The 23,104-nt window shown below is 61.0% G+C and overlaps 1 protein-coding gene across 1 annotated transcript; it reads left to right on the top strand.

Annotated features, from left to right (window-relative positions):
• Positions 1 to 2,984: 2,984 nt before the first annotated feature.
• LOC125336572 (syntaxin-binding protein 1-like) lies at positions 2,985 to 22,206 on the top strand. Its single transcript, XM_048325220.1, is given in 21 exon segments — positions 2,985 to 3,117; positions 12,550 to 12,599; positions 12,754 to 12,835; positions 13,552 to 13,628; positions 13,808 to 13,886; positions 13,991 to 14,094; positions 14,814 to 14,962; positions 15,270 to 15,354; positions 15,523 to 15,653; positions 16,043 to 16,150; positions 16,265 to 16,325; positions 16,901 to 16,966; positions 17,109 to 17,189; positions 17,291 to 17,429; positions 17,620 to 17,729; positions 17,849 to 17,950; positions 19,092 to 19,177; positions 19,867 to 19,948; positions 19,950 to 20,022; positions 20,874 to 20,997; positions 22,099 to 22,206. Coding segments are annotated over 19 exon segments (1,770 nt in total). The 5' UTR covers positions 2,985 to 3,117; positions 12,550 to 12,554; the 3' UTR covers positions 20,984 to 20,997; positions 22,099 to 22,206.
• Positions 22,207 to 23,104: the final 898 nt, after the last annotated feature.

Below are 23,104 nucleotides of genomic sequence, written 5' to 3'. Positions count from 1 at the left end.
TTTCGAGCACCTTAACAGTTTTTAATTGAATTTTTGGGGTTGTGAAAAAGCCCAGAGCGAGGCCTCCTGGCCTGGACTGCTTAGGAGAGGACCAGGAAGGAGGGATCAGGATGTGGCCCCAAGGCTGCTGGGGGAAGCATCTCCTACATCAACTTCCCCTTGGTACCACAGACATCCTTAAACTTCTCTGTCAGGAAAACCACCCTGAGCCAGCTCTGATCCCCAGACCAGTCCCTTCTCCGGCCTCCCAGCTCCCTGTTACTTCCCAGGGTTCCATCCCACACCAACAGCCACTGAAGGAGGGCCCAGTTGCCAGACCTGGCCATCCCAGTTTCCATGACTTGGACCCAAAACCAGCACAGGATGGAGTGAGGGGAGCAGCCACCACCTCTCCCAACCCACTCTGATGTTCCTTCCCAGCCCTGTGTGGAAAGGGGGCTGAGGAAAGCTCCTTTCCTTCCTTCCTTCCTTTCCTTTCCTTTCCTTTCCTTTCCTTTCCTCCTTTCCTTTCTCCTTTCCTGTTCCTTTTCCTTTCCTTTCCTTTCTTTCCTTTTCCTTTCCTTTCCTTATCCTTTCCTTTCCTTTCCTTTCCTTTCCTTTCCTTTCCTTTCCTTTCCTTTCCTTTCCTTTCCTTTCCTTTCCTTTCCTTTCCTTTCCTTTCCTTTCCTTTCCCCTTTCCCCTTTCCCCCCTTTCCCCTTTCCCCTTCCCCCTTTCCCCTTTCCCCCCTTCCCCTTTCCCCTTTCCCCTTTCCCCTTTCCCCTTTCTCCCCTTTCCCCTTTCCCCCTTCCTCCCCCTTCTCCCCCCTTCCCCCTTTCCTTCCCCTTTCCCCTTTCCCCTTTCCCCTTTCCCCTTTCCCCTTTCCCCTTTCCCCTTTCCCCTTTCCCCTTTCCCCTTTCCCCTTTCCCCTTTCCCCCTTTCCCCTTTCCCCTTTCCCCTTTCCCCTTTCCCCTTTCCCCTTTCCCCCCTTTCCCCTTTCCCCTTTCCCCTTTCCCCCTTTCCCCTTTCCCGTCTGGCTGTGCTGGGGGTGTCCAGCCCGGCTCCTCACTCACATTCCCTGAGCAGGGGAAAGGCTTCTGGGGGTTCCAAAGGTTCCAAGGCCTGTGGCCACCAGCCCATGGTGCCTGCTCGGAGCACCCACCATCCCTAGGCATTTTGCTCTTCAGCAACTGCCCTGGATCCAGCCCCGAGGCCAGCAGGCTCCTGGATGTCAGGATGGGGGCTGTGTTGTCAGGAAGGCACTCCAACGCATCATTCCCACAAGCAGCCCTCTCCAGTCACCCTGGGGAGGATGTTCCCCTCCCTGTCCTCCCAGCTTTCCCCTCCAAAAGGCTCCATCCCCAGCCTGACACCCTCCCCAGCCAGCCTGTGGAGCGGGGCACCTTTGGTTCCCGATTTTTTCCAATGAAACAAGTGCCACTCTTTCCTCATTTCTATTTTCTGCCAGGTGTGATGGATGCAAGAGAGCCACCGGGCTGCCGGGGAGCTGAGTGTCCCCAAGGGCAGCGGGACACACCTTGGGGACCCCCCAGCAGCCAGGTCCAGCTCTCCTGCAGCTCCCTACACGCGCTGGGGCTTCTCCTTCAGCCAAGTGATGCTCGGCCTCCGTGGGAAGATTGACAGGGAGATGGAGGAGCAGTATAAATACCTCGTTCCTAAATAGCCTACTGGTATTTATAGCCTGGCCACCGAGTCCGGTGCTGCTGACAAACTCAGCCACGGATTATTTTTAAGGAAGCATTGAGGAGAGCAGGTTTTGTAGCAAAGGGCTGGGACTCGCAGCTGCCTGACCTGGGGCTACTGGAGCTGGATGGAGCACAGGTCTTTGTCACTCTGCTGTCCCTCCGGGTGCTCCTTCGTTGTCCTGTGTCTCCAGGCACTCAATGATGGGGTGAACCTCTCCATGGCCATACATATATACATATATAAAAATATATCTGTATTTGTATGAGGAGAGACACCTGCGGGCACAGCCTGGCTCTGGAGCGCTGCATGTGCTCCAGCTCTGTGCTAGCACCATGCCATTCCCCATCTCCTTTCCCCATTTTCCCCCCATCACACGCTGCCCAGGCTTGGAAAGGGAAGCACAGAAGCACCCAAATCCCCTGGGCACAGCCCTGGGAGGCAGCCACAGCGTCTGGCAGCCCTGGCACCCAGCCCGGCGGGAAAGCTCAGTGGGTGCCAGCCTGGGTGCGGGGTGAACACACATCCTTTGCCCCCAGATTTACAGCCCTGCCATGCCCAGCGTGGAGGGGTGGCCGGGGGGGGGTCACTGATCCGCTGTGTGCGTGTGTGTGGAGATACTTCACTGGGAAATAAGCCTGATTCACCCCAGGGACCCCTCCCCACTGCAGCCCTGGGGTGGGAGCAAATTCCCCTCCAGTCCCATCATGGGGTGGGGGGCAGCGCTTTGCTTTGGCAGCGCTTTGGGGGCAGAGCTGAGCCCTGGGCGCGGGGAGGGGAGGGTACCGGGTGCGGGGGTGATGCTGGGGGTGTGTGGGTGATGCTGGGTGCGGGTGAGGTGCCGGCTGCGGGGGGATGCCGGAGGGGTGTGCGATGCTGGGTGCGGGGGTGATTTCGGCTGTGGGGTGATGCTGGGGACGCGCCTGTGTTAATTCCGGTAGCGGGGGCGTGCCGGGTGTGTGTCCCTGGGTGATTCCGGCTGCGGGGGGTCCGTTTATGTCCCCGTGCCCGTTCGTGTCCCCGTGTCCGTTCGCGTCCCCGTGTCCGTGGCGTTGCCGCGCGCGGGTGTCGCCGCTGCAGTACCGGCTCCGGCCGGCCAGGGGGCGCTGGCGGCGGGCGCGGCGCTGCGGCGCGGGGCGTGGCCCTCGCTGGGCGTGGCCGGGGGCGTGGCCGATGACGTCGCGCCGCAAGCCCCGCCCCCGGTCAGCTGAGCGCGCCGCACCGCCCCCCCCGCGCCCCCCCCCGCCCCCCGATCCCCCCCTCGTCCTCCTCCCTCTTCCCTCCGCCCTCCGCATCCCTGCGCCGCCACCCGCAGCCTCGCCCGGCCGTGCGCGCCTCGGGGTGCCCCCCCCATACCCCCCCTCCAGCCGCTGCGCCGCCCCCCCCCGGCACGGAGACATGGCCCCCCATCGGACTCAAGGCTGTGGTGGGAGAGAGTAAGATCCGCGCCCCCCCTCCCCTCCCCCCGCGGGGTTTGGGGGGGTGGGGGGCAACGCGGGGAAGCCGCGGGGGCGGGGGGTCGGAGCGGCCCGGCCGGGGGTGGGGGGGATGCTGCGGATGCGCAATACGGACCCTCGGGGGGGAGCGGGGGGGACACACGGCCACGCGGGACACCCCCGTGGGGACACGCTGGCGCTGTGGGCTAGGGGGGGTCGGAGGTGCTGTCGCCTTCCGGGGTTTATTTGTTTAATTTTTGCGGTGTCGGGGGTTTTTCTGCAGTGCTGGGGCGGGGGGGGGATTGGTGACGGGGCGACGGTGGAAAAGCGGGGGGGGGGGGGACCAGGGAAGCCAGAGACGCTCGAACCCCCCACGGTTTTATCCCCCCTCGGCCCTCGTGGCCCCCGATCTCCTAAAGGGCCGAGGGGCCTTCCCCCCACGGGAGGCTGAGCCCCGAGGGGGGGGCACAGAGGGGTGCAGACCCCCCCAAACCCTCCCCCAGCGCAGTGCCAGGCCGGGCCCTCCCGCTTTGTCTGCAGCGAATCCCGCTCAAACGCTGCTTTGTATTTTCATTATTATTATTATTATTTCTATTATTATGATTATTATTATTATTATTTCCCCGGATGCGCCTTTCCTCTCCCAGCTGGGGGTGTCCCTGTGTGTCCCCCTCATCCCCGGGCATCCCTTGCCCGCGGGGGTCCCGCTCCCCCGCGCTATTCCCGGCCGGGAATATTCCCGGGAGCCGCGGGCGGGGGCACGGCACCATCGTCCCCGGCTCCGCTTCCTCCTTCCCGGCTGTTGCAAGGCGATATTTTCCCGGGGGGGGAGCAGGGGGGGGGGTTTGTTCTCCAAAACACCCGAGGCTGGACGAGGAAGGAGGGGCGCTGCTTTCCCCGGGGGCGAAATTAAGGCGGAAAAACTCCGCATGATATATTTAAAAAAAAAAAAAAAGGGGAAAAAAAAAGAAGAAAATGAAAGGGCAGGAACCGGTGGGAACTTCCCCCCCGCAGCCATGAGCCTTCCTCCTCCTCCTCCTCCTCCTCCTCCTCCTCCCCGCCTCTCGCAGGGTTTATTTCCGTGGCACCGTGGCCGGCCGCGGCCGGATCTTGGTGTTTTTTTGGGTTTTTTGGGTGATTTTGGGGGTGTTCTTGGCGTGCCAGCCGTGCCCGTGGCCGTCCCCCCCGCCCTCCCGCGCCCGCTGCAGATGGCGCGGCCGGGGCTGGTGGTGTGATCGGGTGGGTGGTGATGGCGAGGGGGGGAAATCGGGGGGGATTCCCGTGGATTGATGGCCCTGCTGCCCTCCCGGCATCATGAGGGGGGGCTGCGCCATCCCCCCGCCCACCCCGGGGTGCTGCAGCGAGGAGAGAGCCCAAAATGGAAGGGGAAAAAGGCAGGGAAATGTCCCGGTGTTTGTCTGCTGCAGGATGGGCGCTGGGGAGGGGGGGGGGGTTGGCTCTGGGGCTTTGCTGGGGTTTATTTGGAGTGGGGACAGGGGCAGCCCCCAGCCCGGTGGGATGCAGGGAGGGGGGGTTGGTGCCCACGCACCCCGTCCCCTGGCAGTGCCACATGCGGTGCCCTCGCCGGAGAGGGAACAGAGCCCAGCGCCACTGCGTGTTCCTTATTTCCATTCATTGTCTCTGCGCCGGAATAGAGAGAGCACAGACACACACACAGACACGCAGAGAGAGGTTCGAGGCAGCAGCAGGGAAATCTGACTCAATCCTCCCCTTCAGGGTTTAGTGACAAACCGCTCCGTTCTTCCCTGAAAAACATCATTCCAGACTGAAAATGATAATGTGGAGCCGGGCAGCAGCGCCGGAGCGGGGCTGGCGGGGGAGCGTGGGTGGCTGCAGGGGGGGAGCGGGGTTTGTGCAGGCAGAATGCTGCAGAGGAGCGAGGGGTGGCACCGGGGGAAGCACCCTCGGGTCCAGCCCTCCCCCAGAGTTGGGAGCAGCCCGCAGGGTCCCCAAACCCCCTGTCCCTGGGCACCGCTGCGGCTGGCAGGAGATCTCCTGGGCTGTGCCAGCCTGCCCTGGGGCTGGCACTCCCTGAGGGTTTTCCTTCGGGAAAAGCAGGAGCAAGAGGGTCAAGCCCGGGGCTGACCCTGAGGCAGGACCTCTCCTCTGAGCTCGTTCTCCAGGAGGGAGGGAAGGATGGATGGGGAGGATGAGGAGCATGCTGCCGCGTTGCCATGGCTCGCTCCGCCAGCCCCCCCTCCCGAGCTGCATTCTGCCCTGGCTTCCCTCCAGACCCGGATTATTCCTCTGACCAGCTGGTGCCATAACAAGACGGGGTTTGGAGGCCTCTGAGGAGGTGGGAGGCAGTGGGCAGGAGGTGAGGTGGGCCAGGGCTGCAGGAGGAGAAGGGCAGAGGTGGATTGTCACCCCCCAGAGCTGTGGGGTGTGTGCTGAGGGGTGTCCCTGCACCTTCCCGAAGTATCCAGCGGCGGTGGCTGCGTCCTCCTGGACGTGCTGTCATCTGGGCAGGGTTGGAGCTGAGTGTGCTCGTCCCCAGAAGTGATGCCTGAGGACCAGGTCCTCCTGCTGTGGTTTGTGTTCCCTCTGTGTCCCCTCCCAGGGAGCCCCGTTGGAGAACTGGCCCTGCTGCTCTGGTGCTGGTTGGGAAAATCTCACCTGAGAGTGGCAGCTCTGAGGACACCCATCCCCAAATCTTCACCTGACCCCCACCACATGGACACCCATCCCCAAATCTTCACCTGACCCCCACCACATGGACATCCCTCCCATCCTCCTGTGCCCCTTGCATCTTCTCAGGGCCACCTGCCCCGAGCTTCGCCTGCCCAGCCCAGTGTTGGCTGTCCTGCAGCAGCCTGCGGTGGAGAGGAGGAGGAGGAGGAGGAGGAGGCTGGTTTTACTTCACTGACCTGTCAGCAGCGAGGAGACACGGGCCCTGCTGCAGGGGTGACACCTGTGCAGCTCCTGCTGGCACAGGACACGGAGCTGGAGCATATGGATGTGATTCCATGCTGGATCCAGAGACCCCTGTGCCCCTTCAGCCTCCCCAAAGGCTCCTTTCGCTCCCGCTGCTGTCCCCGGGCAGCTGGGAGAAGCAGAGGAGCCCTGGGATAAGGAAGCATCTTGCAGAGACAGCAAGAAAACACCTTTGCCCCAGGCTACCAGGTGATCTTCCCACACCTGCTCAGCCTCCCCCAGAGCTGGCCTGTGCCCAGTGCCTCCTGCCAGGGCTGTGCCCGGGAGCCCCACTGCCAAATCCTGCCTGGACAAGGTCTGACAGCGCCCACGTGCAGCACTCCCTGCCCAGTGTCACTCATGTCCCCAGCTGGGCCTCTCCAGGGTCCAGCCCTGCCTGGTGGTGACTCAGGGGCTCGGGTTGTGCTGCACCTGCAGGGACAGGGAGGTGGCAGGGGCAGGGCTGGTACCTGCTGGTACCTGACTCACCCCAGCTGTTTGGGGCACCTTGCAGCTGCCCCCAGCTCCTGCCGAGGGCACAGGGAGCCTTGGAGGGTCAGGTGCTGCTCGTGGAGGATGTTCTGAGCCCACCTCAGTGCCCAGGGGACACGGCTGGTGTGCTGCCCCGTGCCAGGCCTGGCAAGGGCTGTGCCAGGCAGAGAGGAAGAGGAGGCAGCGAAGGGCACAGGGACCATTGAGGGGTGCACGTGGCATCCTCCTGCCTGCACGGGGGCACAGCCTGCTGCAGAAGGGGATGGGTGAGGAGCAGGAGGTCTCTGCACCCTGAATGGGAGCAAACCTTGAATCCAGTGGCTCCCTGGGCAGCCCATCCTCGCAATTCCCACCTTCCAGGAGCCCCCGTGGTGCCACCAGCCTGGTGTGTGGCTACAGGAATGGGCAAAGCCTCTGCTGGGGCTGTGGCTCTGTCACCAGGCTCTGTCTCACCTCCGGTGTTGGCCAAAAGTTGGAAAAGCTTGAAAAAATCATTGTAAAATTCAGCGTTCACCATCCCAGGCGCTGCAGGACAATTTCAGTCTCCAGACCACAGCCCGCACCAGGGGCTGAGAAACTCCTGCCCTTGTGTGACCATGGAAGGTGACCAAGAGTGACAAACCTCAGTTTGGCAGGACTGCATCCCCTCAGCAGGGTCTGCACGTCTGAGGAGATTTAAAAAAAGCCACCAACGGAGAGAATTCAGAGTCTTTCCCTCTTAACAAGAAAAGAAAAAATGAGCTCTGTGTCTGATTCCTCCACACCTCTTGGAGAAAATGTCCCAGGAGAGATTCCCTCCTCCTTCCCACAAAATCAACACCTTTCAGAGGAGAATCGTCGCCATCACATGGCTTTTGGTCGCACGCTGAGGAGCAGATGCTGCTCCCTCCAACTCACGGTGCGGGGAAGGAGCTTGGCTCTGGAGAGTGCAAAAATAGAGCAGGGCTGAAGGTGCTTTAATCTGTGGGCTCAGGGTGTAAGGAAACCTGGGAATGTGCACGCAGGAACACGGGAATGTGCGCACACCTGCTCGCACCTGGGCTAGAGGGGCTTTTGTGGAGCCCATCAGATGGTTTGACCCTGGGTCAGGGAGCAGCAGGGATCACTCAGCCACGTGCCAGCTGCCCTCCAGCCTGTCCTGGTGTCCCCGAAGCCACAGGAGCCCGGCCCAGCCTGGATTCCCACCAAAGAACCCCAATTTGTTGGTGTTGTGCTCCGTTTTGGTTCAAGGCAGACAAGAACCAGCTCGGAACGTCATGGCCACACGTGTGGGGGTGTGAGGGACACCTCCCCTCGGGGATGCTGTGACAGCCTGTGTGTGCTGTCCTGCTCAAGGACAGCTCTGGGCTTCTCCTGGCACTGAAACACCACCAGCACCACAGCCAGGGACAGCATCTGCTGGGATGGAGCAAGAGGACAGGTGCTGGTGAAGGGTGGTGGTGCCTTCAGCAGGGACCTGAGGGGCTGCGGGTTGTTGCTTCTGCTGGCACAGGGAAACTCTGCTCAACCCCCAGATCCTTGTGCAGGCTCAAGGAAATTGTCTGGAGTTACCACAGAATATCCTGAGCTGGAATGTCCCTCAAGGATCATCAAAGTTCAGCTCCTGTCCCTGCACAGGACACCCCAACAATCCCAGCCTGTGCCTGATCCCACAGTGGAAAGCTCCTGAATTTTCCTGTTTCTCCAGGGCACTCCGAGGGTTCACGGGTGTGATCACGTGTTTCATTTCCCTTCTTCACTTCTGGCTGTGTTACTTGACTTCTACAGAGTTCAAGACCTCCAGGTCTCCATCCTCCTCCTCCCCAGGCTGTGCAGCTTTCCCAGGGCTTTGCCCAGCAGGGATAAATGTGGGCATCCTCCACGAGAGCAGTGCAAACAGGAAAAGGAGGAATTAAACACAGTTTACTGATGACTGGGACTAATCCCTGGATTCCTAGGGGACGAATGTGTCCTCCAGGAATGCTGAGGGCTTCCAGGTGGAAGCGGGAAAAATGGGTGTTCAGGACTTGGGCTGCTGAAGGGGAGGTGTTTAGGACTTGTTTGGGTTATGGGCACAGCAGTGTCCAGACTCAGATTATCCCTGGATGGTTCTTGGATGTGCTGAGGGACATCAGCTGGGCTTCGTCCCCTCTCGGTGGTTCTCCATCTGCTGGGTGGTGTTGGTGGCCATGGAGGGCCCTTCCTGCCACCCTCTGGGCTGTTGGAGTTGGGGATGGCACAGTGGCACCTGGAGAGCCCCGGCTGGGGACGTTTGGAGGTGGGGACGTGCTCCACTCCGTCCAGCCGTGCTTGGATCAGGGTAACATTCACACTGGCTTGAGCAATTAGTTAATGAACCAGCACAAAAGCAGTTGCCAGGCCAACCCAAAGCCAAATGTGTCCGTCTGGGAGATGCAGCCTGACAGCTTTTTAGGAGAAGTGGGACTCCAGCAAACCTCGCCGTGGATTTGTGACCGGCTCTCCGGAGCTGCCCCGAGATTTGGGATTGCAGGGTGTGTGAGAGGAGTGAAAAACCCATGGTTGGGATCAATTCCTGCCCATCCATAAAGCAGCTCCATCTTCCTGTGCCACATCAGGCGAGGTCCCGGGATGTGGCAGCCAAGGAAGCGTTTCTGAGCAGCAGGAATTTGGGTTTGGCCGTCGTTGCTGGCACTGGGGTCAGTACAACAGCTGGAGTGTCCCTGGCTGCAGCATTGCCACCATCCTGGTGTCCCAGCGTGGGGTGGTGGCCAGGACAAGGCTTTACCACTTCCACTGGAGAGGTCAGGGCTGCTCATCAGCTTCCAGGCCTGTTCTGATGGGTAATGGGTTTGGGGAACCCCAAAATGGGTCTGTCACCTGGGGCATCCCAAAATGAGTGCATCTCTTGGGGCATCCCAAAAAGGGTCCATGTCTTGGGGAACCCCAAAAAGGGTCCATCTCTCAGGGACACAGCTGTGTTGACACGGGCACCAGCCATGGCAGGGATGCTCTGTCCTTCCCCAAGTTTCGTTGGACACATGGGGCTGGTTCTGTGTCCATGACCAGGGCGAGACTGGGCAAAGGCCAGGGTACAAATAACGTGGGATAAACCTCTTGGAGGGATGGATGGGCTCAAGTCCTACTAGGCCAGCGTGTCACCCGCTTGGAAATGATGTCCATGCCATGTGTCACCCTGAGAACGAGCCTGGCTGCTGGTGGTGGGCTGGATCTCCAACGTGTCACCTTCCTGGTGGCACTTTTAGGGCCATATTGCTCCAGAGGTTCTCCATCCACAGCCCTGTCCATGGCTCTGATGCTGGAGGAGGATCCAGAGCTGTCTGTGTTCCCTGTTCCTGGGGGAAATTGTGGTTAAAATTCTGCAGCCTGAAGGAAGCAGATGTGACGTGGTAGGTCCAGACAAGCCAAGGGTTGGGGGTACTGCATGAGAGGCTCATATGGATTTTTTTTCCTCTGAAACCTGGTTTTATCTCCAAGATGAAAAACTTGGCTGTGAACGTCACCCACTGATGTCAGACCCCAAAAACTCTGGCTGGCCAGATGTTTGAGGACATGGACAGCAGCATCTGGCCTGCTGATGTGGAATGGGACAGCACCACTTCTGGGAGGGGACTGGGCATGACTTGAGGACCTTGGGACCTCCCATTTCCCCTGGGAGTCCAGAGCACTCTTCCCTAGGCTGGGGTTTAATGGCTGCTGCAGGGACACCCCACAGGGGAAGTTTGTGGCCGCTTCTCCCTGAATGTGGCCCCAGTCTCCAGCTTTTGCTCGAGTTTGTGCCCTTTGGCAGGACCCTGGAGCTCTTTGGAGTATGCTCTGTGGGTCTGCCTCTTTCCCGGCCCTGTCTGGGCTCTGAGCTGGCTCTGGCAGCCTGTGAAGAGCCAAAATTTGGAACCAGATCTGACCCATGGTCAGGGCAGGAGACGACTTCGATGTAGGGAATGACTGTGCCTGGGGATTGGAGGACTGACACCCTAAACCCCCAAAGCTCAGAGCAATCACCCTCTGAGGAGCCCAGTTCCCACTTTGGGAGGCCCATCTTGGTTCCAGGGCTGGGCTGGGATGTGGCAGCACTTTCTGCAGCCATGCAGATGCTCCCCCCCTCAGGCATCCTCCGTGCAGCCCAGCCCATCCCCATGCAGGAGGGACACGGCATTCCCACAAAGCCACAGTGTCCCCTGCAGCGGCTGCTGCAGCGAGGACACGCTCGGGGGGGGCTGAGGCAGCAATTTGGGAGCCCTTTCTGGGCTCTCGTGCCCTTGGGCCCCCTTTCCTGATGAGAACACCATCCAGTTGCACCATGGCAGCTTCCCCTGGGCCACAGGATTCTATTCTCTCCTCTCCTCTCCTCTCCTCTCCTCTCCTCTCCCTCTCCCTCTCCCTCTCCCTCTCCCTCTCCCTCTCCCTCTCCCTCTCCCCAGATTTCCATTGCAGGGGCAAGAATTCTTCCTGGCTGCTGCTTTTTCCTGGCCCCTTCCATGGTGCACCCCTGTGGCCCCCTGTGTTTATTGGGATGGGCTGATGGGATGGGATGGGATGGGATGATGGAGCCTCAGAGCTGCCGTGTAAACAGCGCTGTTGTTGCTGGGTCCTGGCTCCGGGGCAGGAGCCAAATGTGAGTAATGGCAGGAGGAGCAGGGAGGCGCTGGCATCGCTCCTTCCCGAGTCAGGGACGGAGCCCTGGGGTGCACGGGCAGCCCTCGCTGCCAGCTGCTGCCCACGGGGGACAGTTCCTGGTGCGTTTGATGGATGCAGGTGGGCAGCACGCGTGGGCACAGGCAGCAGCTTTGCCTGCCCAGTTCAGGTAGCCTCCATGCCCCCTTTCCCAGCCCAGAGCTGCCCTGCACCCCCTGGCCCCATGGAGAGGCCAAAGGATGTGACCAAGGGCAGGAAGGACCCCGAGTGCAAGCCCTGTGTCCTTCTGGGGCTGCCCCCAGGCTGGGAAAGGAGCTGGATGGATGTGCAGTGGCAGGAATGGTGCTTGGGAAAGGCTGTTTTCTCCAGGTTTTGCAGCAAGACAGACAGACAGCAACACTCAGAGGCTCCTGTTTTATCCCTGCTGGCACCAGTGCCAGCTCTGGACCGTGCTGGGCTTTACCCAGGGAACCAGCACCCACAGGGAAGGGTCCCAGGACTGAGGCCACCAGGGTGACACCCTCACACCTCTGGTTTGTGATTTAGAGACATTCCTTAACTGGCTTTTTATTGGGCATTTCCATCCCCGTCCCTGGGACCAGGGGCTCAGAGCAAAGCCCTGCAGGGATGAAATCCAGGGGAAAATGCTCTGTGAGGATATGGCATGGACTCTTCCTGAGGCTCAGCTCTGCGAGGGACAGTGATTCACACACCAGGGTCAAAGCAGACCTGCAGGGTTTGGGGAGCACCTTGCTCCCCCAAAACAGATGTTTAGGCAGGAGGGCAAGGCTTGAACCCCCCTTCCTACAACCTGACCCCAAAGGTGGCGTCTCTGTCCCACTGCCACTTCCTCATGTCCCTGAACCTGCATCTCACAGGGAGTTGGCCCGGGGCAGGAGCAGGGGAATTTTGGGTGGGGGGCTCCCAGGGGTGCTGCTGTCCTGCCTGGTTGCATAAGCCCAGCAGCCACGGGAGGTGAAATGGGATTGTGAGGGATTACAAGGAACAGGCTCAGGCCGCTGGATTCTTGTTTCTAAAAGGAGCTCTTAAGCTGCTGTTGTTTTCCCAGCACTTTGGATTAGGGCTGAACCTCAGGGGGCAGCCTCCAGGCTCCCCAAAGGGACCCCCCAACCAGCCCATGCTCCCCACCAGCCTGGGGTCTGTCTGTGAGTGCCAAGCATGAGAGAAAAACAGGGCTGGGGGGTGACTACCCTTCCCTGGGTACCCCAAAACCAGCCCCATCCCCTCCTTCATCCCCAGTGAGGCGCGGGGTGAGGGGGGCTCAGCGTGACCCTGCACATGGGTGGGGGCGTGGTGCCCCCAGTGCAGCCCCTGGGGTGCTGTAGGAGGGACACTGGAGTCTCACCCTTGCCCATATCCCCTTTCTTCCAGAGATTATGCACGATGTGATCCGGAAGGTGAAGAAGAAGGGGGAATGGAAGGTGAGCACCAAAACCGGGGTGGGGCCAGGAGAGGAGGAGGAGGGGAGGAAGCAGGGAAGGGGGCAGGTGTGGGCAGGGTGGGGAAGGGGAGGGGAAGGGCAGGACGTGTGTTCCCAGCTCCCAGGGCGCTCACAGGGCGCTCACCTGTCCCCAGGTGCTGGTGGTGGACCAGCTGAGCATGCGCATGCTCTCGTCCTGCTGCAAGATGACCGACATCATGACAGAGGGCATCACCAGTGAGTACCCCCTCCCTGCCTCCCACATGCCCTGCAGGAAGGGCCAAATCTCCCTCTGCACCAGGGCACCCGCAAAGGCATCTCCAGGCTGGCACGGGGCGGTTGGCACAGCCCCCACCCTGCCCTGTCCCACTTGGGATGGAGCCACCCCAGCTCCCAGCGCCCATGGCCAGCTCCTGCTGCCAGGCTGGAGTTCCACAGGTCCCTCCTTGCCTGCTGGGGCTGGAGCAGCCAGAACACTTTGTCTCCTGGCACTCCTTCAGTTCGAGGAGGGGACCAGGTGTTGGTTTTTATCAGCCCAATAATTAAACAGCTCCTGCAACACTTGGGAAGGAGAAGGAAACTTCAGGCTGGGTCGTGGGAGGTATTGGGGACAGTGGGTACAGCCAGAGCTTCAGCTCCAGGTGGTCTCCTCCATCAGGGAGATGTGAGGATGAACCCAGGAACAGCAGCACAGGAGCATGGACAGATCCATGGCCCCTGGCCAGGTGCTCGCACCCTCAGCTCCAGCAGGGACCACGGGGCTGGGATGGGGTGGGCAGGGGTGCCCCAACTCCTGGGTGGGCAGGGACGAGTGGCTGGGGGGGTTTTGGACATGGAGGGGTTGGCAGGGCTGGTCTTGGGCTGCCATTGGGTGTCCAACAGCCCTGCATGGCTGAGTGCCCTGCCCTCACCCTCCCTGCCATGATCCCTGCATCCCTGCTTTTCCCCCCAAGTTGTGGAAGACATCAACAAGCGCCGGGAGCCACTGCCCAGCCTGGAGGCCGTGTACCTCATCACCCCCTCCGAGAAGGTGAGCACGCTGTGGGACACAGGGACAGGGCCTCTGGCCAGGGTGAGGTGCTGGGATGGGCAGCTGTGCCCATGGGAAGCATCCTGGCTCCAGTGAGGCTGCCAGGGTGGTGGGATGGAGGTGCAGAGCTTGCCCCCAGTGCCATCCTGCCCAGCCCAGCTGCTCCCTCTCTCTTGCAGTCCATCCACTCCCTCATCAACGACTTCAAGGATCCCCCCACCTCCAAGTACAGAGCTGCCCACGTCTTCTTCACTGACTGTGAGTACCCAGAGGGCAGGGACAGTCGCTGAAACGGTGCCAGCAGGTGGGGAGGGATTTGGGATGGAGAGATGCTGAGCACCACCCTCCTCCTCCCCTCACAGCCTGTCCTGACGCCCTCTTCAACGAGCTGGTGAAATCCCGCGCTGCCAAGGTCATCAAAACCCTGACAGAGATCAACATTGCCTTCCTCCCTTCCGAGTCCCAGGTGAGCTTGGGCTGGGGTGGGACAGGGGCTGGGACAGCTGGGGGGAGCTCCAGGTCCCTCTGCAGCCCCTCAGGGTTTGTGTTACAGCCTTGCACCCCCAGCTGGCTCAGCCCTTCCTCCCTGTCTCCTGAGATTACTGCCCAGGCTGATCCTGAGGGGGATTTAGCGGGTGCTGTGCCTTGGCCCCGTGCCCACAGCTGCGCTGGTCAGCTCTGCCACCAGCACAGCCACCAGCCAGGGACACCAGGGAGCTGGCCCCGAGCCATCTGCTGCTGCTGGGGACAAAGGGACCAGGGGGCAGACGGTGCCAGACCTGCTTGGTGCCATTAACCCTTCAATCCTCAGCATTCCCAGGGAGCGACCTCTTGGCATCTTCATGTGCAGCCAAAATGGCTGCTGGTTCTTACTGGGGGCACAGCTGGTGTGTTTCTGCTTGTCCCCAGGTCTCTGGTTCCCTGCCTGAGAGCGGGTGATTGCTGAGGGCAAGGGTCTTCTGCCTCCTCTGATCACCTGGGATAGGGATCCGACCATGGAGCTGGAGCTGGGGTCCAGGGGGCTGGAAATTCTGAGGGATGTCCCAAGCATCACTGAGCTCCAGCTCCCTGGTCCCAGGCTCGGCTGGGTCCATCTGGGGATGAATCTGGTTTCCAAATCCCGCTGGGGTGGGGCTGCCCTCCTGCAGACATCCCCCTCTGACCTCCCTCCCGCTGCACCCCCAGGTTTATTCTCTGGATTCGGCTGACTCCTTCCAAAGCTTTTACAGCCCCCACAAGGCCCAGATGAAGAACCCGATCCTGGAGCGCCTGGCAGAGCAGATTGCCACGCTCTGTGCCACCCTGAAGGAGTACCCGGCTGTGCGGTACCGCGGGTAAGGCCAGGGTGGGCATCACAGGCCATGCCGTGATGGTCAGGGCGTGGGGGTGGACGGGATGGTGGCATGGACAGACATCCGTGCTCAGTGTAAACAGGCCCAGACTGATGCTCTGGAGAGCTGGGGGGGTTGGGATCCTGAAATCTTAAGTGGCACTGAGGCAAAGTGGAGCTCGTCGAGGAGAGGTGCAACAAAACCTCCTCAGGTCCCTCCTCTGCCACGAGCCAAGGCTGTTGCACAGGGAAGCCAACATCTCCTCCCATCCCGTGCCCTGTGGGCTGACCTGTCCCCCTGCCTCCCCCAGGGATTACAAGGACAATGCCATGCTGGCACAGCTCATCCAGGACAAGCTGGACGCCTACAAGGCTGATGACCCCACCATGGGTGAGGTGAGCGGTGCTGGCAGCCCCGGGGGAAGGTGTGGGATGTAAAGTCCCGCTCAACCTCTGCCCTGTGGCAGCCACAGACCCCGAGTTGGGACCCCAAAACAGCCCCCTGAGCACCTGTGGGGCCGAGGGAGCCCCAGCCCGATGCTGATGGCTCTGCTGTGTCCGCAGGGTCCGGACAAGGCTCGCTCCCAGCTCCTCATCCTGGACCGTGGCTTTGACCCCGCGTCCCCGGTGCTGCACGAGCTGACCTTCCAGGCCATGAGCTACGACCTGCTGCCCATCGAGAACGATGTCTACAAGTGAGTGCTGTGCTTCCATCCCCACCAGTCCTGGGACAGCCCTGAGGCCAATCCTAGAGCAGGAGTTGGGAGCTCAGCGGCCCTCCATCCGTCACGAGTCATCCACTGGGAGCCACCAGTGCTGCCAGCACTCTGGCTGGGCTGATGGGCAGGGTTGGGACAAAAAGGGCTTTACCAGCCTTCAGCCCTCGGCCCCTTACCAACATTTAGGAGTTGAAGGGGTACAAGGAGGCAAGAGGTCGATCCCGGTTGAAATCGCTTCGCTGCTGGCACAGCCAAGAAGAGCCCTCATGTCCCCCCGTGTCCCCAACCTCCCTAAACGCAGCAGCGAGGGGGCTGTGTGTGCCCTCAGCCCCATCCCCAGCCTGGCATCCCTCCCCTCATCCCAGGTATGAGACGAGCGGCATTGGCGAGGCCCGGATCAAGGAGGTTCTCCTGGATGAGGACGATGACCTGTGGGTCACCTTGCGCCACAAACACATCGCCGAGGTGTCCCAGTGAGTGTCCCTGGGGTGGTTTGCTGGCTGGGTGGGACGCTGGCTTGCCATTGCCGCCCACCCTGCTGTGAGGGTCCCCTCCCCCTCACAGCTCTGCTCTCCTCCTCTCCCCAGGGAGGTGACTCGGTCCCTGAAGGAGTTCTCTTCCAGCAAGAGGATGAACACGGGTGACAAGGTGACCTGATGCATCCACCGAGCTGGGGACGGGCTCAGCCGTGGGTTGGCACATGGTGGGGTCTCCTGGGGGCACTTTGCCAAGGAAGAAGGGTGGTCAGGTTCCTGGTGGGGGAGTGGCAGGGAGTGCCAGCCCTACAGCTGGGGCTGGAAATGGGGTGCTTTGGGAGAGCTCTGCACCCAGGGATCAGTTTGTCTCCAGCACAGGGTCCGTGCACCTCCCACAGCAGCTGCTCTGTCTCCATTCCCTGAGTTGGTGGCAGGGAGGGCACCCTGGTGGCAGTAGGATGTAAAATTGGCCAGGGCTGAAAGGACCATCTGAGCCCCAGCCAGGCACACGGGGATCCTGGAGGAAGATCCTCAGGGGATTTCTCCCCACTACACCCCAGTCTGCAGAGCTGCAGACCCCCACTGCCTCTCCTCTTCAGTGAAGGAGGCCTGGCAGTGACACATCAGATGTCACCAAACCCCCACGGGGGGCTCAGTGGGGACAGAAATCCTTGGCAGGGTCATCCCCTCTGTGCTGGTGGCCCCCAGGTTGCTGAGGGTGAGTGACCACGTCCCCTTCCCTCGCAGACCACCATGAGAGACCTGTCCCAGATGCTGAAGAAGATGCCGCAGTACCAGAAGGAGCTCAGCAAGGTACGGGGAGGGGACATGGTGTGTTCAGTGACCGAGCCCACCCGGGAGCAGGGGGTGGCAGCTCTCCCCTGGCCACGGCTGGTGGCGCAGGGACCCTCAGCTGCTGCCAGCACTGCAGAGGTGACCGCTCTTGTGTCCCCAGTACTCGACCCACCTGCACCTGGCTGAGGACTGCATGAAGCACTACCAGGGCACTGTGGACAAGCTGTGCCGAGTCGAGCAGGTACCAAACACCTCCCCCAGCCCCACATTCCCACAGGAACAGCAGGGGCTGTGGCTCCACCCTCCCAGCATGGAGGGGTGACGAGCACATGTCCCCTACAGGACCTGGCCATGGGCACCGATGCTGAAGGCGAGAAGATCAAAGACCCTATGAGGGCCATTGTCCCCATCCTGCTGGATGGCAACGTCAGCACCTATGACAAGATCCGCATCATCCTGCTCTACATCTTCCTGAAGAACGGTGAGGGGGACGCCTGGGCAGGGGTGGGGGTGGGCAGATCCAGGTTTGGCCAGGACGATCCAGCTGGGAAAACCCAGCCCTGCCTCCCTGACCAGCACCAGGCTGAGTGTCCTAAGGTGGCAGCAGAGGGGCTGTGTCCCCTTGGTGACACGTTCCCGAGGAGAACACCCCCTCCCTGTTGCATTCCCAGGAATCACCGAGGAGAACCTGAACAAGCTGATCCAGCACGCCCAGATCCCGGCAGAGGACAGCGAGATCATCACCAACATGGCTCACCTCGGGGTGCCCATCATCACAGACGTGAGTGTCTTCCTCCTGCTGCCCTGCCCCTCTGCCCTGGCGGTCCTGTCCCTCCCGGGGTGGCCTCGGGGGTGTCCCTGCCATGTCTCAGGGTGTCCCTGTGCTCTCTCTGTGCCCAGTCTACGCTGCGCCGCCGGAGCAAGCCGGAGCGCAAGGAGCGCATCAGCGAGCAGACCTACCAGCTGTCCCGGTGGACCCCGGTGATCAAGGACATCATGGAGGTGAGCCAGCGAGAGGACAGGGCTGGGGGACAAAGCAGGGAATTCCAGAGCCACCCAGGAAAGGAGCTTTGCTCCCAGCCCAAAGCCCGACACCTCTCTCTGAGCACTCGTCCTCCAGGCTGCTCCCTGCCCGGGATGGCAGCACGGTTGGGATATTTTGGGAGGCTTTCCTGGCCTCATGAGCCTCCTGGCCCAGGTGGGATGCAGAGAACCACAGAATGTGCTGAGCTGGAAGGGATCCCCAAGGATCATCCAGTCCAACCCTGGCCCTGCACAGACCCCCCCAACAGCCCCACCCTGGGCATCCCTGGCAACGCTGTCCAAACGCTCCTGGAGCTCTGGCAGCCTCGGGGCCGTGCCCATTCCCTGGGGAGCCTGGGCAGTGCCCAGCACCCTCTGGGGGAAGAACCTTTCCCTGCTCTCAGCCTGAGCCTGCCCTGGCCCAGCTCCAGCCGCTCCCTGGGTGCTGTCCCTGGCTCAGGGAGCAGAGATCGGAGCTGCCCCTTCTCTTCCCCTCATGAGGAAGTTTTAGACCCCAGTGAGGTCTCCCCTCAGTCTTCACGGCCCAAACCAGGCTTGCCCAGCACCCCTGCAGTACAAATGCAGTAACAAACTGGCTGGTTGTGTGTGTGCCCCCACGGCCACCAAGGCTGGGTGGCCTTGTCACAGCCTTGCTCACGTCCCAGCTGAGCCAGGGGACGGATGTGGCTCTGTACAGCCGTGCCTGTACCCTCAGGAGCTGTCCCAGGAGCTCTGCACTTGGACAGCCCTGGGCAGTTTAGTGCTGCCTCTGCCCTCAGGCCAGCAGAGCTCCCTCAGGTCCCAAAAGCACAGAGCTTTGTCACAACCCCCACCCCGCGATGGCTTCACCCCCAGAACACCCCTCAGCCTCACACCCGGGACAGAGGGGCCTGCCCAGGGCAGCAGCACCTCAGCAAGGACCCCCAGGTGGCACTGACCCTCGGCCACTGGTGATGCAGCAGCAGGTCCCCTGTGCTGGAGGGGGATCCCAGGGCTGAAACCTCCTGCTCCTGAGCTCCTCAGGAGGGGAATCCTGGGTGCAGCCCTCCCGAGGGGCTGTGGGGCTGGGGGCTGTGCCTGGCTCCTCGCTGACCCTGGCCCCGTGGCTCTCTGCCCTCAGGATGCCATCGATGACAAGCTGGACACCAAGCACTACCCTTACATCTCCACCCGCTCCTCCGCCTCCTTCAGCACCACTGCCGTCAGGTGGGTGCCCCTCCTGCCCTGTCCATCCCCACCCGGATCACTGTCAGCATCCACCCAGAGGGGCTGGATCCAGCAGCAGCTCTGGGGGCTGCTCTGAGGGCATTCAGGCATCTGTGCCTCAGTTTCCCCTCAGACACTTCATGTCTCCATTCCCTTGAGGCATCCTATTCCTCAGTGTCCCTCCAGACAGCCTGTGTCTCTGTATTCCTTTAGGAATCCCTTGTCTCCGTTTCCTTCAGGCATCCTGTGCCTCAGTTTCCCTTCAGGCATCCTGTATCTCTGTTTTTCTTTAGGTATCCTGTGCTCCAGTTTCCCTACAGATATCCCATGTCTCCATTTCCCTTTAGGAATCCCATGCCTTCATTTCCCTTCCGGCATCCCGTGCCTCAGTTTCCCTTGGGGCATCCCACTCCTCAGTTTTCCTCCAGGCATCCTGTGCTTCTGTTCCCCTTTAGGAATCCCATGCCTCATTTTCCCTTCCGACTCCTGGTGCCTCAGTTTCCCTTTAGGAATCCCGTGCCTCAGTTTCCCTTTAGGAATCCCGTGCCTCAGTTTCCCTGCCTGTAACAGCGAGCAGCCACTCGTGGCTGGAGCACTGGACTTGCCCTGCTGTGGCAGCAGTGTCTGTGGGATTTAATGAAGATGTGGTGCCTCGTGCCCCTCCTTCACCCTCCTCTTCCTCTCCTCAGTGCCCGCTACGGCCACTGGCACAAGAACAAGGCCCCCGGCGAGTACCGGAGCGGCCCCCGCCTCATCATCTTCATCCTGGGCGGGGGTGAGCATGAACGAGATGCGCTGCGCCTACGAGGTGACACAAGCCAGCGGCAAGTGGGAGGTGCTAATAGGTGAGTGGTGGCCCCGGGGCTGGCCCCTCCTGCTGGCTGCTCATCCCACGCTCCATCCCGCAAATTCCCGGCTCCAGACGACTGCGGGAGCTGGAACTCTGCGGAAAGGTTTTCTCCGGACATCTGTTGTCACCCCTGTGTGTCCCCTCCCCTTCCCCATGTGGGTTGCGTCACTCCAAAACATCCTCATTTTTGCTTCCATTTTCTCGTCTCCTTTGGCTGGTTTTGTCTGAGCGGGGCTGGGTGAGAGGGGAGGAGGTTTGGCAGCTCGGATTGCTCCTTGGTTTTGGGGTCATTACAGGAGGAAAAGTGCAAAATAAAGAGGGGTGCAAACAGGAACCGCGGTTTTGAGTTGCACAGGACGTGCGACAGGACATGCTCAGGGTCAGCTCCCATCTCTGCTCCCAGGGGAGCTGTGAGGCAGGCACAGAGGACACGGTGGAAACTCTACCAGGAGCTGTTAGGTCCCCTAAAATTCCTCCGGGAAGCACAGCTTGGATACACGCCTCACAGGGCAGAGGCAGGCGTCCTTCACCATCTCATCTGAGCCCTGCATTCTTGCCCTGGATGCCTGGTGGAGCCTGTCCCTGGCATCTCTCCTGCTCCTTGGGAGCAGCATCCCAGTCTCCACCACTCGCTGCCCCAGCTGTGTCCCCCCTGTCACCGGCCACCCATCCCAGCTCCATCCTGCCTGTCACCCACCCCATCCCGCCTCTCTCCGGGGTCCATCCCCTGCATGCGCCTCCGGAGCTCCGTCCTTCCTCTTCCTCGCCCCAAAAGCAACTACTGGTGGTGGTGGTGGCGCGGGGGAGCCTCAGCGCAGCCGTCAGCCCCGCTCTGTTCTCCCGCAGGTTCTACTCACATTCTCACTCCCACCAAATTTCTCATGGACCTGAGGCACCCCGACTTCAGGGACTCCACTAGGGTATCATTTGAGGATCAGGCTCCAGCAATGGAGTGAGCCAAAGAAACCAAGTAAAGGCAGCTTACTAATGAAAAAGAAACTCTTCCTCCCCGAAGGGTTTTCTTTGATTCTTCCGTTCCTCCTTTCTTTGGTTGTTGTTTTGGGGTTTGTCGGGTTCTCCGATAAGAAAATGCTTGCGGTTCCTCCGACCAGGTGGAAAAGCATCCGGCGTCGCTCCATCATCCCTCAGCCATGTCCCCTGGCCGGCTCCTTCATGCCATGAGTTCCCCCTCGCCAGGGCCGGAGGGGTCAGGGTCCTGCCTGCCCCACAGAGGCGTCCCAGGGCCGGGCAGGGGGATGAAGCTCCCGGGATGCTGCTGCAGCGGGGCTGGGGGAGAGGGGCAGCAGTGGAGACCCCAGCACTCGTCCTGGTCTGTCCCCACAGGCTGGGCACTGCTGGGACCCCCCAGCTCTGCGGTGCCTTGGGGCTGGAATCCCACTCAGCTCTCGGACCCCTTGGATAGGCAGGAGCCTCCCGACATTGCAGACCCCAAACCCTACTCTGGGGTTTAGCTGCTGCTGGTTTCACCAGTGAGTGCCACCCTGGCATCCCCCGTGTGCTGGTCCCTGCAGTGCCAGGGTGGCTGTGGGGCTGAGCCACTGTGGGCACCGTGCTGGGGGACCCCCGAGCGAGGGGCAGCAGGAGGCGAGAGCCCTTTTCCTCCTCTCCTCCCACCCCTCGCAGCCACCTCTGTGTCCCCAGGATGCTCCGTGCAGGTTGGGGGACCTGGGGAAGGTCCCTCCGTGCCGGCTGTTCCCTGCATCCCGCACCCCTGCACCCCACCAGTGCCTCCTGCATCCCCCGTGGGTCCTGGAGCGACCCCAGTGCCACAACCCCCCTGCACCGGCACCTCCCGGCCCCCGCCTCACCCCGCCAGCTCCATCCCTCACCTCCATCCCTCCTTCTCCATCCTTTTCCCGTTCTCCCTGCCCCCACAACCTCCCCCCCGTCCCCACAGACTGCATTTCCTCGCAAGCATTTCCAGCGGCGCGGGGCCGGCGCCGCCAGGTAAGGGGGACCCGGGACAGCGGGGACGGCGGTCGGGGCGCAGCGGGGTGGTCCCAAAGCCATCACTGATCCCTTCCCACCCCCTTCTCCTCTGCTCCCACAGGGTCCACGCACATCCTCACCCCACAGAAACTGCTGGACACGCTGAAGAAACTCAATAAAACAGAGGAAGAGAGCAGCAGTTAAAAGGAAACGCTGTCACCACTCGATGCCAACCCCACGTCCCCGCTGGGCGCCCGGCCCCGGGTGCCACCCTGCACCCAGTGGGCCCAGCTTCTCTCTTGTTCTTGTGTTGACCCCCTCCTCTCCCCTCCCAGCACCTCCCCCATCTCATTTTATCCACAGGGAGGGGATAACAGCCAAAAAAAAAAAAGAAAAATAATATATATATATATATAAAGAAAATGGATGCATTGTGTTTAAGAGAAAAAGGAAAAAAAACCCAAATCTATATATTTGTAGCTGCAGCTGTGGGAAGTGCCCAGGAGCTCATTGCTGAGTACCCATCTGCCCATTGCTAGTGAATGTGGTGGGGAAATGACAGAAAACCACATTTTTTTGGGGAATGCTCCTCCTTGGGGTCTTGTGTGGATGGGAGGACAGATGGACGGACGCCCCACACCTCTCCAGCTGCTGCTCAGGCGGGCGCCGGGCTGGCACCACCCTCTGTCCCATGGCGTTTGGGGTGGTGGGTGCTCCTTCCAGATGTGCACACCAGCATCTGGATGGGAATTTGGGATGAGGGTGCAGCCAGGACACTTCACACCGTGGCAATTCCCATGTGAAAAAGGGACCAAACCGGTCAAAACTGGGAGCTGGGGCCTGTCTGCTTGCATGGCCCTGCTGCAGCCCCGCCTCCCTCTCTCTGGGAATTCCTTCTATATATATATATATATATAAAACAAAAATCTGTTTCATATATATATATATATATATATCTCTATATATCTCTGTGCTATCTCTCCATGGATACCTCTCCCCATCCATCCCCACGGAAGCTCGGTCCCCGTGCCCGGCTCCGCTCGTGTCGTCCTGTGGTGAAGCGTTTCTGAGCGTGCCGTCACCCTGAGGCCCCCACAAAAACCCTCTGGGGCTCCCTAAAACCCCTC

This window comes from Corvus hawaiiensis, chromosome 21 (assembly GCF_020740725.1).
Source record: "Corvus hawaiiensis isolate bCorHaw1 chromosome 21, bCorHaw1.pri.cur, whole genome shotgun sequence".
NCBI lineage: Eukaryota > Metazoa > Chordata > Aves > Passeriformes > Corvidae > Corvus > Corvus hawaiiensis.
The sequence above is the reverse complement of the archived record's forward strand: the minus strand, read 5'-3'. Positions and strand labels throughout refer to the sequence as shown.